Here is a 20,247-nt window from a genome sequence, read left to right as displayed (position 1 = left end):
GTCGGGGGAATTGTATAAAACAAACAGTAGGCTGTTATTATAGGCGAGATGGTCCAAATATTATTGACATTTTATATCTATGGGGGGCAGTAATGAGTCGTCTGCAGTTTAAAGACTCCACATTGTCAACAAGAAGAAGACTAGCTAGTAGTTAGCCAGCTAGCCGTCTTTACCTATACATCAATGGGCTTACAGTGGCTAGTTGACGTTATGCTATCTAGCTGCTAACATCAGCACAGAAATAAAAACAACTACATAAACAATGCCGTTCGTGAGATGGTGATGGGTTGTAAGACTACATAGGCTTTGCTTTGCGCAGGAATATACAAACTTTGAAGCTCCTCGGTTTACTGCATGACCCTCCAAATAAACCAAAGGCCTCGATCCGCGGTACTCGAGTAACGGCAACCGTGATACGTCGCGACCACTGGATCATAATTGCTGATGCTTTGCTGAACCGTGGTACTAAACACTATATCATCGAGACCGACAGACTCCCCTGTACACAATGTCACACACCGAGCCTCCTCCTCGGTGGAGGAGTTGTCCCAGAAGAGGACAACCTGTGGCAGGTGAGAGTCAACTAAAGGATTACTAGCTAACCTGCCAATATCATGGTGTTTTAAACTGCCCAGTGAAACATGTGACACCGGGGAATGCGAGCCATGGCCACCACGAAGCTGACACGATGTGTCTGCTTGGCTTTCGTTTGACGAAACATTATTCAGAGGGGTTGTTCTCTCATTATTGTTCGTCACTGGCACAAGCACGGAGAGACTCTCAGCTAGCCATTTTGTCGTTGTGAAATCACGTGTCAAAACAAACCCATTGGATGGTCTTCACACAAGTCTGTAACGGCTGCACTTAGCACTCCCTAAAATTATAATGTGACCCTTTATGATTGTGCTTGCACGTAGGCACAGTGATGACGCTTTGTGTCAAAGGGCTAGGCATGGACTCCCTGCATGTTATTGTTTTTAATCCCCCCCCCCGCCCCACACCCCCACCCCACTGAATAGTAACAGAACCTAGTTAGTTACATACACAGCACATAACGTTATGTCTCGCGTTAACAGGTCATTATTATTATTATGTGTCTAATGGTGCTTTGCCAGTCATTTCCACGTGTTAATTCGATGTAATACAATAATAAACGATGCTATAAAATGCTTCAAGTTGTAATTGTCACTGGAAGTCGTATCTGTTTTCCCCGTGAAATGGCCTATGACTATTACAAATAGGTATATATTTAAATAATACATTTCTATTTGAAATATATGTTTACCTTCTTTGCGGTCTATGGGATATTTTTTTAACTATATTTATTTCAACTCAATTTTAGCAAAGTTCCTGCCGATGAAAACTATGTTGGGGCCCAAATATGATGACAAAGTTCAAGAGGAGAATAGGTTTCATCCTAGCATGCTGTCAAACTATTTAAAGAGTCTTAAGGTAAGATGAGCAAATGTTCTGGATGACTGCATAGTAATTCTCAAAAGACATAATATACATAAACTGGAGATGAAAAATAATTGAAGGACAATATGAATAAAAATGATAAAATGTTTGTTCTCTTAAATGGGGCATTTCACTTGACGTACTATGGTTCATGCAGTGTGGGTTTTGAATATTAGTTTTCTTGTTCCTATTGCTGTCTATACACAATAAAACCTTTTTTCTCTTTTTTTGCAGGTCAAGATGGGTTTGCTTGTGGATTTGACCAACACTACCCGCTTTTATGACCGTAATGACATTGAAAAAGACGGCATTAAATATGTGAAACTTCAGTGTAAAGGGTATGAGAAATAAATGATCACCAATTCTGGGCAACTGATGAGTTTTCCCATTTAATGTATTTATTTTAACAAATCCTTTTTATCCTTTTTTTTTTCTATTGTTTTTAGCCATGGAGAAAGTCCGTCAAAGGAGACGACGGAGATGTTCATCACTCTGTGTGAACATTTCATAACGAAGAACCCCACAGAACTGATTGGTAAGGAAACAATAGGAAATTAAACAGCAGCATCTACTTATTAACTTATGATACTGTATTGTTACTACATACCAATAAATAGATGACTAATATTAGTCTTATGTATTTAATTCAACTTTCCAAGTCTTGTTGTTGAGTTTATACTTCACTAGAGGGAGCTGCAGGATCACTTTCGCTCTCCTTCCAATGACTGAGAATGTTATAGATTGCTTTGGCTGCATCCAAAATTGCATACTAGCATAGTAAAGGGGAGAATAGTATGTTCTAGGTCCAAAATCCTATTAGCACATAGTATGCAAAAAATAGTTATTCTTAAGGTTCCTGGATGCCATAAAGTTTCTGGCAAAATTCCTAGATTCCATGCAAGCTATGGATCAGTCCCTTGATTAACCTACAATGTTCAATATGAATAATAACCATTAAAACCCTTCACCAGCAACCTTAATGACAGACAACTCAAATAATAATACACTTTAAAGGGGACATATTATACCACCAGGTGTGAGTGTGATTAGCCATTACAAGCCGTTTTGAAAATGTGCCGCTTGACGGATGTAGATGTATGACGGATAGATGAGCAACGTTTGTTACAGTCCACTGGGTAGGCTGGTAGACTGATCTAGCCAGCACACTTCTAGGTGGACACGCCCACCTGTGATGTCAGAAGCAGCACATTTTCAAAATGGCTTGTAATGGCTAATCACACTCACACCTGGTGGTGTAATATGTCCGCGTTAATAATTATTCATGCATGATTTTAACTTTGTTGGTACAAAACATTTATGGAGCATTTAAACCCGCCACACAGTAGTTTGCATACTTTTGGCTTGCATACTAATAGTATACCAGAAAACGGTACGCAAATGTAGCATGTATGCCAGTCCGGAAGCAGCTCATCACCTTGATAATGTTATGTTGTCATTTCTGGAACTATTATCAGATGGCGTGAACTTCAATGACCATCCAGATAGTCTGAAAATGTGTTTCAGTGGGGGAGTAGGGTTTATCTTTTGTCACTCAATATACATGTTTGGGTGTTTTAGTTTCCCCCTCATCGTACCACATCTGAATGAAATGCTCTTACCCATATGGCTCATGGGTTTGACCCTCAGTACATTGACATCAGTCTCTCTGTATGAATCACACCCATACTGGTAATTCACACGTCCTACTGCAGTTGCCTTTCTCTCTGCGACCAGCAGGGCGCTCTCTTTCACTGTGGCTCGCTGTAATCCAGCAAAGACCCGCTCCCATGCTCCTCCCAACTCCTGCGAACCACAGATGGATGCTCCTCAGCATCGGCTAAATTAAATTACTTGAACCTCGACACAGAATGTATGGGTGTCATTTTCGCTGCGATTCCCCCCTGCCGTCACACACACACACACACACACACACACACACACACACACACACACACACACACACACACACACACACACACACACACACACACACACACACACACACACACACAGCGTGGCAGTTGGATATTAAGACAGCTGGGGAGATCATTTTGGTCCCCAGGCCTGTAAATGTTCGCTCAGTCTTCATTTAGCATGGCACTCTGCCAGGCAAACGCCCCATCCTCCCACTTCCTGCATGGGGGGGAGGGGGGGTCAGAGGTGGTTATTATCCTTTATCAGCAGAGTTCCAGACCTCGGCTTTGTTTGACGTTGGGGTGCCTTGTGTCTGAGGGAGATTTCTGAGGGAGATTTGCTTTGGTTTTCATTAACTATCCCCCTTTTTCCTTCTGTATTTAGTCATTTATTTTTCTTGGATGAGTGTATTTTTCAGTTTCAGTTATCAAAATAGTATGTTTTTTAGAAGATGGAATAGAATACATTCTTTGTGTCTGTGTGTGTTTTTGCACAATGGCCCTTCCCTGCACACAGTGCTCAAGGTCTTCTTTGTAATTTGTAATACCTTTTTGTACGCTTCGATTGTTTTAATCATCCCAGCTCGAGGTTCTTAATGTGTCCACAAGCCACTTCTAGACAGTGATTATGACATGGGCCTTTAACGAGACACTCAGTGGAAGGGGAACTTGGGCTTCCCATCTTGGACTATTAAGTATCTAATGAGGCCTAATGGCCAGCGTGCTTGAAGCACTTGCTCAACCTGGTCACGGCGCAGGCACAAGTGTTATCGACTTTTTTGAAGCGGCAAGAAAGAACCACAGGGATCTTGAGGTAATAATGCCCACTTTTTGTATTCTATCGTGCCGTATTGAGTACTAGAAGATGGCGAGTAGATCAGGAAAGGGATTGGACCTAGTGTATGTCACTGATGCATTTGTAAGTGCTAGTATTGAGCCGCTCAGCACGTAACGTCTCGGAAGCGACGTGAGTGGAAAATTTTGTCCATCTCCAGTGATACGATTCCACAATTTCTCATTGCCCCTTCCTCTTCCTTCTCCGTCTGATTTGATGCCCTTCCATAGGGGTTCACTGCACTCATGGTTTCAATCGGACGGGTTTCCTGATTTGTGCCTACCTGGTAGAGAAGATGGACTGGAGGTAAGGCTCACCATTCAACTGCTCCCAAACACTATCCGTCATTGTTCTTGTTCTATAATTCTCACCATAACGTGTTGGCTCTTTATCATAGTTATAGCATGACAAAGCTACGGGGCAGGTGGTGATTGTGCATGCATAAATTAGTAACCCAATTAAAATTATCCAAGGGGATTTGTAAGGCAATTTTTTTATGCAAGAGCACTGTTTCATACGTCTGTGGTAGAAAATCACGGTCTGCCACATCAACTCTGTTTCTGCAAAATAATCTGGGAAAAGTTGACAAGTTGTGTTCTCCAAATTGGAACGATGTCAAGGGCCAACCTCTCTGTTATTTATTTGTCTTCAGACATCACCTATTTCCTCCCCTCTCCACATAATCCACTTCAGGAGTTCACTTCACTCAAGGAGTTTAGAGTGTGGGCCGCCTTGCATGCATCATAGTGACCCCTGTTCCTTTGCGTCAGTACACTTTGATGGTGAGCCAGTCAGCGCCCCTCGCTCCCAATTGCGATGGCATAAGTTGCTCACGCAAAAAAAAAAACACTCAAGCCACAATTCATAGAGACCCCTTTCCTGTTAACGAAAAGGGCCCCACTCCCACTACACACCATGACACCATAGTCAGACCCCAACAAAAGGCACTAAACAATAGCCAGAAAGACACCGAAAATGCTGTGTAGCATCGCCATGAGCGTCATGTCGACAAACCCTTTCTTTGTATGTTGAAAACAATCAATGTATGAACAATGATGTCATCATTTTTCAGTCAAAGTGGTGAGGCTAGCGTTTGCAATTGCAAATTAAGGCTTGCAATCTTTTAGTTGGCTATGGCAAACCTTCCATTGATTATTATCTCAGTGTTTCCCTACCGGAGGAAAAGTTTACGATCATAAGGTGCGATTTGATGGCGCTTGATAGCGCCGGTGGAGATAAGGGGTAACCAAGCCAAGCCCTTGGGTGAATAAGTTCTATCAAACGCAACCAAAATGGCTCACACTGGATAACCTCTGTTTGAAAGTATGAACAAAAGTCCTGATAAAAAGACACCATGAGGAGTATTTCAGCTTCCATCAATCCCTTTTCCGATCTCTCCTAGTGTGGAGGCTGCTGTGGCGGCATTCACCCAGTCCCGTGCTCCGGGGATCTATAAGGGAGAGTACCTCAAGGAGCTGTTCCGTCGCTACGGAGACGTGGAGGACGCGCCCCCGGCCCCCGAGCTGCCCGAGTGGTGCTTTGACGAAGACGAAGGCAACGGGGATGTGGACGACGACGGAAACGCCATCGGCCAGGACTCGGGCGCCAGCTCCTCGGGGTCGGCGCCCGGCAAGCGCAAGAAGGAGAGGCTGAAGCTGGTGAGTGACTGAGGGAAACCCCTCACGGCCAGGTTTCGGGGATTGACTGGAAGTGACTAGGGCTGAACGATTATTCAAATTCAAATCAAAATCGTGTTTTTTTAATTTTCTTTTTTGGTGATTTGTTACCGTTACTGACTGGAGATCAGTAATATTTATTTATATATATATATATATGTATATATATATTTTTTTTATTTTCTCTAAATTTCTTTTATTTTAAAAAATTTCACAGTACAATTATACGTACAACCCCGATCCCACCCACCAAGGGTACACATAATACATACACATACACACACACACATTGTCAAAGAAAGAAAACTACAAAAAGAAAGAAAATAAATAATAATTAAAAAAATAATAATAATAAAATTTAAAAATAATAATAATAATAACAGGTCTGCCACCTTTTGAGGTAAAATGTATCATTCTGAACGACACCCTGTATGCTAAGTTTTGTTAGAGAATGACGATCAAGTAACACAATTGTACTGCACCCATCGCCCCACCAGTCTAGTTATCATGTTTGTAATTGTAATTGAGGATCAAGAGAAGGACAGATTGTCTGCGTATTGTAGAAAAGGACTCCAGGTGTTATGAAATCTATTGGAGGATTTACCCCTAGAATATCTGTTTTTCTAGGGGTAGATAAGCAAGGACTTCTTTCACCCAGCAAAAGAAAGATGGGGGATTAGCAGACTTACATTGCCTCAGGATAAGTCTCATTGGGAGAGTGAAGCAAATGCAATGGCATATGCTTGGGATGCCTTTAACACCGAAAATAGTGGTGATAGGGTCTGGTGGAACATGCCTGCCACACATATTTGTGAAAGCCTCAAATATCTGGATCCAGAAATGTGTCAGTGCTGGGCAGGCCCAGAACATATGCCCAATAGTGGCTATGCCCTGATGACGTCTCACACAGTGTGGGTCAACGTTTGGGTAAATGGCAGCCAACCGATCCCTAGAAAAATGAAGCCTGTGTAGGATCTTAAATTGTATTAGATTGTGTCTAAGGCACAAAGATGAAGTGTGAATGAAATCTAGTCTACCTTTCCAGGTCTGTGCTGAGAGCTGGTCCGGTTCCCAGGTGCATCTTGTCTTCTCTGTTGAAAGCATATTGGAATTGAGAATGATGTTGTATATGTAAGAGATGTTGCCCTTAAGGGTTGGGTCATGCCCGAGTATTCTTTCAAGCAAATCATTATTGGATAGATGTGGGAATGGATAATGTTCTCTAGAAAAACTGCGGGCCTGTAGGTATCTGAAGAAGTGAACTTGAGGTATTGTAAAATCCTTACGCAAAGTCTCAAATGACATGAAGGTGTTGCCTACAAATAAATCTTTGAAAAACACTATGCCACTGTCATACCAAGAGTGAAAAGCTAAGTCGGTTTGTGCAGCAGGAAAAATATCATTGCGAATCAGGGGCATATAATCACTTGTATGACTGAGATTAAAGCGTTTCCTGAATTGGCGCCATATTCTGAGAGAATGTTTTCTCTCAGAATAGGATTTGAATAAGAAAAGTTCGATTTTTTAGAAAAGGAAGTGCAAAGGCTAGGTAATGGTGAAAAGGAGGGACATGTTTCACTTTCCATGGCAACCCAAGTGGGGTTTTGAGTAAGATTTGTATTTAATTTTCTTTTACAATTCAATAGTAAAATAAAGATGTTATATAAATTCATCTCAACACATCGGCCTGGCCCAAAGGAAAGAGCAGTTTATATGTTGACTGCTTCCAATGTTGTGTTGGTCATACTTAAGAATAATAAGAACATAAGGAACTTAATAAATAAATAAAAAAATCATATTACATTGCATTCACAATATTGGTCAAAATAATCGCAATTCGATTATTTCCCCAAATCGTTCAGCCCTAGAAGTGACCAGTAAGAGTGGATGAGGGGAAGAGTGTCCGTTCTTTCATCAATTTTAAATTAGTGTAACGTTTATTTCTGATTATAGTTAACTTGAGTTGGTTGACATTGAGACCAGGGATCTGTTTATCTTGACGTTGTTGTTTTGCTGTTTCAGTTTTCAGGTAACACTGCTTTCCCCGATGGGACTTTGACCACAAACTATCCCATTATGATCGCTTGTTCGGTTAACATGCACAGCTGGTTCGGATAGGCTTTCTTTTTTTATTAACGCTGTTGCAGAGATTTCACCCGTCAAGGTTTATATCATATCTCATTAGATTAACATGAAAAATGTCCCTGTCCCGGTTTTTTTGTAATGATGATTATGTCTTTCCCTCGGTTAATATGTAGACCTAATGCAATTGCTGTATTCAATGTGCTAGGTTTATGATATATGATCTAATGGCTATAATTTAAGTGTAGTTTGTTGGAAATGACATAGCCATCTGTCAGCTGTTAATGAAATGCTGTTTTTGAGTGATTCTACTTCGCCTGCCTCTGTATGAGACTATTTTGATTCTAGACCACTCCCGCCCATTTTCTGAACAATCAAGGCATCTCTTTGCTTATAGGTTTGGAGAATCTTGCCTGTAGATCACATGTGCGCACATAGTGGCTGAGTTCAAATAGGAAGCATAACTTTGGGGTGTGTTTTTTCAAAATCTGTTTCTAACCCACAACTATTAACTACAGCAGCCTCAAGTCTCTATATCCAGTTTTAGTATATGCTACACTTGAACCTCCTAAAATGGCGCAATTTGATTGGTTCGCTACCTTGGGATAATTGGGCAATATCCCATGATTGAGATCTCAAACTCTGGATAATGTTTTCATCCGCGTGACGGTCGTCTCGTCACACTGATAAAAACAAATAAACCCCTAATTAATAAATCCCAGCAAAAAGTGTTATCTTGTTTATTTTTGGAGTGTTCATGTGTAGTATATACTAAAACAATTATTCACCTCAGGCTCCTTCGGCGAATACTTGTTAAATATTCTGTGATAATAATGCACAATAATTATTTTCACAAACCCAGGATGGGGTGACAGAATGTGTACCAACCGTTCAAATGAGGGGGACAGACTTGTGCTCTTTCCGGACCACTTCCCCATCCACTAGAATTTATTTTCCGGGAAAACCTGATCCATTTGTTCCCTTCCCTCCGTTTCTTCCATAATAGTGGAGTACACCCACTGGCTCAGGGGGATCTCAGGAAGGTGGCTGGTTTGACCTAGACTGTTTCTGCAGGCATCCCAATACACGTTGCTTTGGTGCATGCCTGATCTTTAAAAGGCAGAGGGAAGCGGTGGTGTCTGCGAAACACAGGACGCGACTCAGGGAAAGACCCCGGGAGAAAGCCTCTTTCTCTGGTGGGAGGACGGGTCAGGGAGCCTGGGGGAGGATGAGTGAACGTTTCGTAGGTGCAGCAATGATCCAACCCTGGCTCTGTCCCAACCCCAACAGGGAGCCGTGTTCTTGGAAGGCATCGCGGTGAAGGGAGTGACGCAGCTCACCACGCAGCCCAAGCTGGGAGAGATCCAGAGGAAGTGTCAGGAGTTTGCAGAGTGGGAAAAGTGAGGATCCGCTCCCGTCGACTCCACCACCACTCATAGTTGTACAAGTACTTTCTCATGAAGTCGCTCTGCCCGAGCATTCAAATGTGTTCATAACAAAGTGGCACACAGGTTGATTTGAACATGTGGCATTTTAATCATTGTATTTCAAACAGAGTGACGCAGGCAAGTTGCAGCTGTTGATGGGTGGCAAGAATTGATTTGGGTTCTGTGCCTGCGAGGCTATTGTATAGCACTCCCCCTGTATACACTGCCTACATCAATGGAGACGGCTGCAACAATGCTCTGACGTTCAATTACTAGCATGAGGCAGTTGTGCGTTTATGTTGGTTACATTTCATCTCGCCCATTGTTTTAATTTGTAATGGCTTTTGTAATCGCATCACTCAGCGAGATACAAAAAGATAAAAGCTTTTGAGTCAATGCTGAACTCACAAGCTGGTGTGTGTTTGTGTGTGTGTGTGTGTGTGTGTGTGTGTGTGTGTGTGTGTGTGTGTGTGTGTGTGTGTGTGTGTGTGTGTGTGTGTGTGTGTGTGTGTGTGTGTGTGTGTGTGTGTGTGTGTGCGCGTCGCCACGGGTGCCAGGAGCGGGTTTCCCGGTGCTCAGCCAGTTTCCATGGACAGGCGCAACCTTCGCTTTCTGGAGCAGAAACCCTACAAGGTCAGCTGGAAGGCAGACGGCACAAGGTGGGTTGGATTTCGAGGCTGGCTGATTGAAAACAGGGATTGACCAACAAAATGATTCTGTTCAGCATAAACACTGCTTTCATGTCATATCTTATTTAATGTGTTTATGCTTGTAGGGCTGACCCCTCATACTTGACTCGTCAACTAATTAGTCTCAGGGCTGAGACAGTGTTCTCATTTTGTCTGATGATGAGCAGGTTTCTTTGTTTTTGAGACTAGAAAGCGTTAGTTTGCTGGCTGGCCCAGGAAGGTGGAGCGTTTGTCAAGTTTTGCACTCAGAACCGCCTGCCAGGAACAGCCTGACGTCAAAACAGAATTTAAAATTCAAAGCAGCAAAGTGTCTGTGTGGTTGTGTATTTATAGAACTTCGCATCCCAATGGCAGCTTATGTAGTTCAAAGTAGCAGTAGGAAAAATATTGGATGTTCAACAGATAGTCACACTCCGAATGACGATAAGCGGTGTGAGTCCCAGTGCGTTTAGCGGTGGTGTGTACCTGCCTAGGAGACGAGTCGGGCAGCAGCACTCCTCTCTATAGAGCCATCGGTTGGTCACTACAGGCCCATTACAAAGCACCCTGCCCTAAGCAGCAGCCTCTCTCTAGCTCTGCAACATTAAAAATCAGGTGAAGCAATGCTTCCGTGTGGGTGTAATGCAAAAAACAGATTTTCGATGCGTGTTAAAAGAGTAAGCCTTCTTGTTGAGATTTGGAAGGGGTATTTCGTGCAGCCCTTATAATAAATGTAGAAACTAAATATATATATATATATATATTTATGGTTAAGATTAGCACACAGTTACTATCATCAACTGATAGTCGGGATGGATTGCTATTAGTCGACCAACGCAATTCTTAACTGGAGTCAGCCCTAGATGCTTGTTTCTATAATGCAGACACAAATGGATTGTATGTCAATCATTATGCTCAATTGATCCCAATGTAATGTTCTAGATTCATGCTGAACATCGGTCGATATGAAGAGACATCAAATTATGGTTTCTGAGGCAGCATTAGTGCCTTGCCAGCCAAGTGTAACCTTTTGAGTCTATCATAAACATTTTCTCCTGTGCAATGAAATGGGATTTGAGCATAATTCCCTTTTTGTGTTCTCAAATGTATGCACAACATGTATACTCTACAGTCATTTAGAGGGAAGCAAATCACAGTGTGCTAGTCCAAACACTAAGTAATGCATATATATCTTACGGCATTAATAATAATTTGACTGTAATTGATTGATAATAATGTATTAATTAAGTGTTTGTTAACTATGAGTGTTTGTTAACTCGCAGCATTTTGAGGATTACATTTGTCAAGGAAGAAAACCAACAACAACCCTACTTTGTTATTTCTGAGCGAGTCCGTGGTTTAACTTTGTGCTGCCCAATTGGTTCACTTGATGCCCCCATCAGATTCTATTGCTCTATTCCTCAGTCGAATGAGATTCTACAGTGGTTTTCCTGCTGTTGGGTTTTTGGGCAAATGTGCTTTGATCGTTTCTCCATGTTGACTGGAGCCATAGTGTTACGACCCTAATTCATTTTGTCTGTGGTGCATGGGACATGAATGTAAAACCTGCAGATGGTAAACAATTTCAACAAGACTATGGTATAAACAGTTAAAGGTGTATCAAAATGGTTCAATGTTGTCTGTGACAATACAATATGAACAACATTAGCAACACTGACGAAGGGGGTGCCAAATCAACTCATTTAAAAAAACAAATCCAGACTCCCTATTAGCAGGATCTTATCTAGGAATTAGATGAAATAAAAGGTACACTATACTTCAAGGAGGAGGACATAAAGGACATGACTATAACATACAGGCTACGCCGGTGACTAAAGCTCTGGTACAAAGGTCTGTGCTGTTCAGTCATTAAGAGAGAGAGCATGCTCATGGAAGCACATGAAAAAGGTAGACGTTTATATCCTGGAGTGGATTGAGACAGGCTGGCTTCAAGGGTGGTGACCAACAGTTCAGCTGACATCCAGATCACCAGTCTGCACACTCGGGGACCCCCGACAAAGACATCATGGGGGGTGGATCTGGACAGAGAGCTTGAGGGGAAGAACAAGAACAACAACCAGAACAGTTAGAGTGCTAACGACGCCGTACCTAACCCAGGGACTCTGGGCTGCAGCGATAAGTCAGTCTTCTGTGAGCTACTGTCTGCCGGGCAGGAAGAAAATGTTCGGCACTGCTGAATATTTAATGATTGCAGTCGATTTGTGTATTTTTACACTCAGTTCTTTAATGTCTAGTGATGGGAGGGTGAGGAGAGTGCAAATCTGGCTCCTGTCCAAGATTGAACATTTGCATTAATGATCATTTTCTGCAAACCTGCCTTTAAAAATTGAAAATAAAATAAAATCCCCCCCCTCCCCCCCTTTGTACCTCAACCCATGGCAGCCCAGCTTCTCTCCCTGCTATTTCGAGTGTCTTCTGACAGCAAAGGCTTGTTATCGCCGTCAAGAGGTGGGTAAAAGCAGGAGGAATGAGAGCCAAACTCAGACGAGGGAGAGACAGACCGTGTAAGTGGACCGGAGAAGCAACGCAAAAAAATATATATTTTGAAAGGTTGTGAACACCGGGCTGACTAAGGGATGGTGAAGGAGAGATGATGGCATGAAACTCCAGAGAGTGAGAAAGAATGAGATTAGAGAGGGAAATGCTTCTCAGGCTGAAAGTAATGGATAGTATGTATGGACATAAAGCCATTATGTCTCACTCATGCTGGGCTGCGACTCACCAGAATGCCCCTGATTAGCTCAGATGGGATTCGTTTGAGCAGGGCTCCCTATCACTTGACGGCACACTCTGGATATGCTCTTTTGTTCCACCTATTTGAATAATTTCGACTCCCTTGAACAATTTGTGTTGAAAGCTGTGGAGCAAGGCTAATTTGTTGTGCCTTGGTAAAATGTGCACGTGGTTATTTCATGTGGGGGACTGTGCAAGTATTCTCAATATAATTGGTTTTCTGCAGAGTATTGGGGTTCAGGTTCTAAAGGTCCACTGTCATTCTTTTAATGAATATTTAACAGAACATGCAGATTAACTCTTGTTGAATTTATTATCGTCTAGGACGGTAGCATTATTATGATTCCACTCAGATAACAGGGCCATTTGGGGTGCGATTATTTTCCTGAAGCAAAGAATCCTGATTCCTACATGACTTTCTTTCCTCCCATCCCTTATGTGATATATCAGTGACCTCATCTAAGAAATCCTCAAATGGCAAACATGAAATTGCTGTCGGCCTGAACTAAATAACTCACCATATACTTTCTCGCCATTGTACAATATAATTTGGTGCGGCCCATCTACCTCACTCCGTTTGTGCCAATCACTTTCTTTATTAGAAGTTGTTTTTCCCCCACGGTTTCAGTGATGGGAAAATGACTCATCTATCTGCGATTCATGTCAGAATAGCATTTAATAACCACCCGCCTCTAGAAAAGATATTCACTTTTCACGATGAAGACGATGTGCGCATCCTTTCATGGCAGAATATAGGCTTCTATAAGCCTTATATTATATACTATAATATAGGCTAATACAATACATGTCATTATTATAATGGCCTGTCTCTCTGGGGGTGGAGAACTGTACAAAACACGTGAATGATGCTGATCAGTTTATAATACAAATGTGACACCATTCAGTTTAACAGAACTGCGAAAATGCACTTCCGAGCAGGCCTACTCTTTTTCACCAGTGAGAGTAGGTGTGTGCCTAATCCCTGCCTGTGCACCTTAATACCAATAAAGCCCACAAAGTTTACAATAAACCCTTTGCAATGAAGTGATCTAAAGCGGGCAGCGAAAGGCCCACTCGGTGGTCCAAGCCACCCTGGGTCTGGTGGGTTGTTTGCTACTGGAGCCTGACCTGGGATCGGCCTCTCTTTTGGCCCCACATTAACGGCTGTGTTTCGGCGTTTCAGTTTTGTAGACATCAACGCTAGACTTGGGATTGTCCTTATTCATGCCCGCTGAAGATCCCTTCATCACAGAGCCTGAATCTAGTCCGCCTGGAGCTCAGCAACGCGTCACACTTCTCATGATCAGGCCGGGAGCAGGCAGAGGGTTTGGTTTATTTTTCAACAGCCAGAAAGTGTACCCCACACTTGCAAAGATACTACTGATCTTTGCAAGTGTGGGGTACACAGAACTGTGAATTCAGCTTAGTAAAACTTTAGTGTTGGTAAATAGTTTTGGTTGTGTTAGTGCTTTGGTTCACGCTTGTATCACTGGACCATTGGTTTAAGTATGATGAACGTTCATGGGAGCATTGCTTGTTGCAGTAAATGGGCACATTAAAAAAGCACTAAACTAAAAGGGTTGAGAGCAAGTGTTAATTACAGGAAGACAAAACAGCCTTTTTAAGCCAGACACCCGCATACAGCCCCGCAAGACACCATATTCTTTCATTCACACTTTCGCTAGCTCCTGACAATCAGATTTGGTGGGTGTAATTAATGCTACCCAGTAACCCGAAACTGCAAGTAACAATTTCTGAAAGCAATTTGAGTCCATATTTACATCTATTTACAACATTCTCTACTTTACATCTTACACAACATTCTCTACAGCTACATTCTAGCTACAAATGTAGCTGAGAAGTTGAGTGTGTTTGCATTTTAGTTTATGTTTGCAGGGTGTGCTGTGGGAGGATCTTCATTTTAAATTCTCACCCCAATCCTGGCCCATAGGGATTATATAAAGAATTTCCACATAGGAATTATCCAATATGGAGGCGGTTTCAGATGTGAAATTACATTTTTATTAAGTCTTTTCTTCAAGGTGGTGGAGCAAGATTTTCTCTTTGCAAACTTGCATTTTTCATTTTGCTAAATCGCTTTTTCTTTTATTGTTAAGATAAGAATGCTTTCCCCTTTTCCATAATTTTGTTTTACGTTAAGCTCTTTGCTATTTCCTTTAATACCTCTGAATTGTAGGACTTATTTTACATGAAAGATTAAACACCTAATGTATAAATTATTTCAGACTCACCACATTTCAGCCTATTTGTGTTGGTTATCTGCTGTAGAACCGACAGATGCCTGTGGTAAATCTTATCTTGGATCTACTGCCTTGCTCAACATCCATACTATACACAAATCTTTCATCTTCAAATCTTTCCACGTTCCACCTCAGATTCATATAGAGATCTGATTCCCTCTTGCCGTGCAAGCATTGTACACCCAGACCCCTTGAATGCCATGCTAAAAGGCAGTGTTCTACCATCTCTTGTGTGCCAGACAAACTCCCACCAGAGGGATTTCCATAGGCTTCCAATAGAACAGCTAAGACTTTGCTGAGAGTAATAATCACAACTGAGGGAGCCTGAATGCTTGGCAAATTATTTGTCAAAAGTGACTTATTATCTCAAAATGAAAAACAAATGCCCTTTTGGTGTGCCAAGGGGGATTATCCTATGCAATAGAATATGCTCACGCACATTTATCTCTGTAAATTCTGTCCAATTTCATTCACGGGATCATTAACAGTCTTTGAGATCATTTGTAATTATTTGTGATTGTTTTGCATTCTACAACCTGGACTTTAACCTGGAACATTAAGCTACTATTGAGCTCTTGCCCATTGGAAGAAGGGACTTGATTCACTATGGATATTAACCATGAGGCCCTTTTTAATGTGGCCCCGGCACTAATGATGTGCACCGCCGGTGGATTTGATCTTTGAGGGGGGCCCAGAGGAGCTTAACGGGCTGCCAGTCAGGCCGCTGGGCTCCCGTCTGGCCGTGCAGCCACAATGGCTGCTCCCACTCCTCATTAGGAACAAGGTGCACGCTCAGACGGGCAATTGTGGATAATGGCAAATCAAAGGCTGGCCGCACCCTTCTGAGGAAAGGGGTGGAGATCAGCAGGAGGAAGGGGCCACACACTCGTATTAATAAAGGGGCATGCCGCGGGGAGGAGTAGGAGGAGTAGTTTTGATAAAAGCACAGGCGGTGCTTTGGTGGGCACTATTATCTTCGACGTCTCAGAAGAAGATGTGAAGATGGCACAAGGGTGATTTGTCCCTTGCTGATCAAAAGGCACTCTACTGGGAGTTGGACAGCACTTACTGTCTTCCTGCGCTTTGTATGCCAATGCAATTGACAGTGTTAGCCGTTGGTATCTAGCCAATTAAACCGCGGGGGACCATTTTTGTATGTGACAAACCTATTTGATCCTCAGCATGTGACTGCAGAAGATGGGCCCTTCCAGATTAATATTATTTGAAGAAAGTACACTTTTTTACTAGTCAATTCTTCCTTCTTTTTTTTTTCTCTTTCAATAGCAATTTCTACTTTCAGATTTATTTTTTGTTGCTTGAAACTTGAACAAATGCTGACCTGAAACTGCAGATCACCCGATCATGCGTAAAATGTCTCACGGGACATAAGACGCAAGCATCCATCTGTGCCCACAACTGGGAACTCGACGCATGCCAAGTATATCGAGCATGACGTCGGAGCCCACAAAGTCTGCCTGACCGCTGCCCCAACCCTCTTCTGTCTGTGAGTGACACCGAGATGCAGATAGAAGCAATGCTGGGATTTTAGTGTGGCGATAGTCGCCTGTTTTTTGCTTGCAAAACAAAATGGCTCGTGAAAGAAAATAAAGGATTTCTTTCAGATTAGTCTTGTCCAAAACTGGACATTGACATTTCACACTAGTAGGCTGCGGTCACACTTCAAGCCTAAGTGCTTAATTAGGAGTTATTGCTCAGATCCTTTAATACTATTTACTACTATTTAAGCTGTCTTCCATATTTGTATTCACTGAGTGACTTTTGCCAGTGCAGTGACAAATTGGCAATTATGAAGTCAAACTAAATTAGTCCTGATAAGTAGGATTAATCTAAACCAATTCTTGTACAATAATTGCGTGTGCCATTCGTACAGAGTAGAATTCTCAACTTCTTGATTGTTTATTGTTTGTTCATATAATCATAATGCCTGTTGTACAAGTTTTTTGTGCAGGAGTTTGACTCCTAAAACAAAAGGCACAGCAGCTGCTCTATCTGTTTGGCATCGCCACCGGGGCATGGAACTAAGCTTGGCAGGCCTAATTATCTTAATAATGTTTGATTTGATTCCCATGTTTTAAACATGGTATGTCTAATGCTTCAAATTACCAATTGATTTCTTTTCTCTCATTGAATAAGCATACTCTCCATTTACGACAACACCTTTAAACGTGTTTAAGCCTGGGAACTAACAGAGTACGAACTCAACAAGGTTGTGGTCATATGGCACGGGTTTCTGAGAAAGATGGTACGAGGTGGTTTTGAACGAAAGAATGCTCCTAGTCGGAGTGACAGAAGAACGAATGTTGATGTCAAATTTGTAATTCTAATGTTCCTTGAGTCTGGTCCGCTGTGGAGCTGCAGAGTCTGACGCACAATGCCAGAGTGTGTGGGGGGGGGGGGTACGATCGAAGCACCTGTACTCGCACGGTAGCAGCACCTATGCGCCTTATAGTCCCCACAAGGTTGGGTGACCACAAACCCAGCCCTGTGAGAGCGGTCAGACTCCCCTCCTATGATGTTTTAATCTATTATTTCGGCAAGTACCTATTTCAGGACGGGCGTGCGGCGCTGTGTCGCAGGGAGGGAGGTGAGAAAAGGGTCACGCTCATAGCTCCTCTATTGAGCCGTCCCCTGGGTGTGGAGGGGACGCACTTTAAGGGCATCTCACATTAATGAAAAAACTAGATTTCCTGCCTGGACTAATGAAAGCTCTCTATTATGTGTCCTACACACTAGCAACTGGACAGGCCCGCCTATAAGGGGGATAAAGGGGAAGGCTTTTATGGGCCTATTTCGGCCCCCCTCAGTGGGAAGGTTTATCCTAAATATTTATCATTATTATTGAAGATAACTGTCTATTATATTGAACGAGATAACATATTATCAATATAAATATTAATAGATACAATAACATTTGAATTGGCTTACACCTGTAAATGGTATCTCTTTGTTGCAAGTAATAACCTTTACAATATTTTAGCAAACATTGATAAAAATCTTTTGTGGCATATGTCATGTGGTGATGGGTGGCACGCCTGCTCCATAGCTGCATCATTGTATCGGTGGCTAATTGTGTTGTGATTTCTAAACCGTCAAGCACCCCTATAGCGCCAGCAAGAAATAATCTGTGGAAAAAAGGGAAATGATGAAAAGCACAAACAAAAGTAATAGAAAAACAAATTAAGGGTTACATTTTGTGTTATTGCATTGTCAAGGAAGCACAAAGTCGATAGTTGTATTTGACAGTTGTTTTTTTATTGATGGCTTTGTAGCACATTGATTTGTAACCATTATAAGGTGTCCCATTATTCAAAAAGAATGCACACCCTTGTAACTTTATTCAATTCTATTTAATAAATTGTTTTATTTTTTTAAAACAATTTATTGAAAAGGAGGGGGGAGGAGGGGGGACGTTTAGAAGGGTCCATCCACTGTATTTTCAGGGGCCCAGTCGCGTCTCTGTTTTGACCTGCAACAAGATGCTATAATTTCCAAAAGGCAGACAAAGCATGCTAGGTTTTCTTGCGTTCCCACCCTAAAGGTCTTATTCCAGTGTAAATGTTTTGGTTAACCTTGAGGAGGGATACCGCCCAGTACTGATTGGCCTTTGATTCTTCGTATACTTTGTCACGGGATGAGGTAAGCAGGGTAAAATATACTTGAACAATGGCGTTTCATAAGCTCCTATAGTCCTATAGCCTTTAGCAAGTCATCCCAAATCTCTCTATCTGCCTTGCATATATGCCTGCAATATCAACAACGTGACCTCACCGTATTTTTAATCCAAGCTATCAATCATTTCAATCAATATCAAAGCTTTCTCTCTACAATAAACTCAATTCATTTAAGTCCTGATTGGCTGTGCAAGATCAACCAAGAGATTTGAACTGATCTGCTACATGCTGGATCCAATCCAGATGGGACCCTCTAAAAGTGGCCTCAGTTAATACTGGCACATCATAACAGTTGGTAGAATTATGTAGTCCCGTCTGTGTGTTCATCAGTTCACCACACAACACAGGCTTTTCCATAACGTTGGCATCCAAAATGAAACCGATGTTCTTTATATGCACAGTGACCATGGTGACTATGACCTAGATACTAGGTTGTGATTGGTATAACTGATTTATTTGCAGGCTATGGCCCTCAAAATTCCACCTTGGCGCGATTAAAATTAATAATGCTTTTTTCGCAGAAAGAAAATACCTACTTGCACCCTACCGAATACCTGTACAAAATACAGGCTTTCACTTGGTTGCAATCTGAAACTAGTTGCTACCAAATTCTACACACATAACCTTTAAGGTTGAGGGAAAATCGGCGCTTGGCGCTTTTGCTTTGCTTAGAATTGTGGGCTCGCTTTTGTGAGCACTGGAGTAAAAAAATAATTATATATAATACTATTATATATATATATATTTTTTTTTATATTATATTATAGTATTATATATAATACTATAATACTTGTGTACAAAGTGTCAGCCATCCACCTTTTTAAGCTTGAGCGCAATCAAATATACGGTCATTTATAGTATGGCACTAGCCGCTCATAATGAGGTGGCAGGCTAACGTCTCTTCATTTTCCGCTGTCTGGATTAGGATGCTTAACCTTTAGTAATGGAGCTACTGGCGCGTTCCACATTACGCCATCCTGTTCCCCTCAGCATCTGTTTTGTGATAAAGTGCCAGACTGCCTGAAAGGTATCACTGGGTTCAGAGAGGCTTACCATAGTGCTCAACACATTCCTGAGCATGTGTAATCGTCAATGATACATTTATTAATTGATGGCTATTAATATATTGTGAAATACAGCTCTCTGACAGCATAAAACCTCATGGTGTTTGAATTCACAATACATTTTTAAGGATCTGTTTACTTTTCCTCAGTCAAAAACTTGTCTTGTGTTTGCACCAAAACAAATTGGTTAGAACTAGCCTGCTTATAAAATGGAATGCATTTGCTATGGCTGCTCAAATCACTCATTCGTTCCACCAATCTAGTGCAATTCTATCTTTAAAGCCGAAAAAGGTTTTGTTCACAGGCACTTGGTTTGCCTGCAGACTGTCAATTATTATTATTAAAGCTAAGTTGGAAATTTGGGGAAACCAGCCAGAGAATACTCGATTTTGAAGGCAACCAACCAAGAACATCCCA

General features: G+C 41.9%; 1 protein-coding gene across 1 annotated transcript in view; it reads left to right on the top strand.

Annotated features, from left to right (window-relative positions):
• The first annotated feature begins 203 nt into the window (after window positions 1-203).
• Window positions 204-20,247, top strand: part of rngtt (RNA guanylyltransferase and 5'-phosphatase) — a 69,472-nt gene continuing 49,428 nt past the window's right edge. The window contains exons 1-8 of the mRNA XM_084483680.1: window positions 204-572; window positions 1,343-1,452; window positions 1,693-1,796; window positions 1,905-1,993; window positions 4,437-4,512; window positions 5,609-5,864; window positions 9,255-9,364; window positions 9,949-10,050. Of these exons, the coding sequence (XP_084339806.1) occupies window positions 509-572; window positions 1,343-1,452; window positions 1,693-1,796; window positions 1,905-1,993; window positions 4,437-4,512; window positions 5,609-5,864; window positions 9,255-9,364; window positions 9,949-10,050 (911 nt within the window). The 5' untranslated portion in view covers window positions 204-508. The remainder of the gene's footprint in view (window positions 573-1,342; window positions 1,453-1,692; window positions 1,797-1,904; window positions 1,994-4,436; window positions 4,513-5,608; window positions 5,865-9,254; window positions 9,365-9,948; window positions 10,051-20,247) is intronic.

This window comes from Micromesistius poutassou (assembly GCF_964030765.1).
Source record: "Micromesistius poutassou genome assembly, chromosome: 19".
Classification (NCBI taxonomy): Eukaryota; Metazoa; Chordata; class Actinopteri; order Gadiformes; family Gadidae; genus Micromesistius; species Micromesistius poutassou.
Note: the sequence above shows the minus strand (reverse complement) of the source record. Positions and strands in the feature narration are given on the sequence as shown.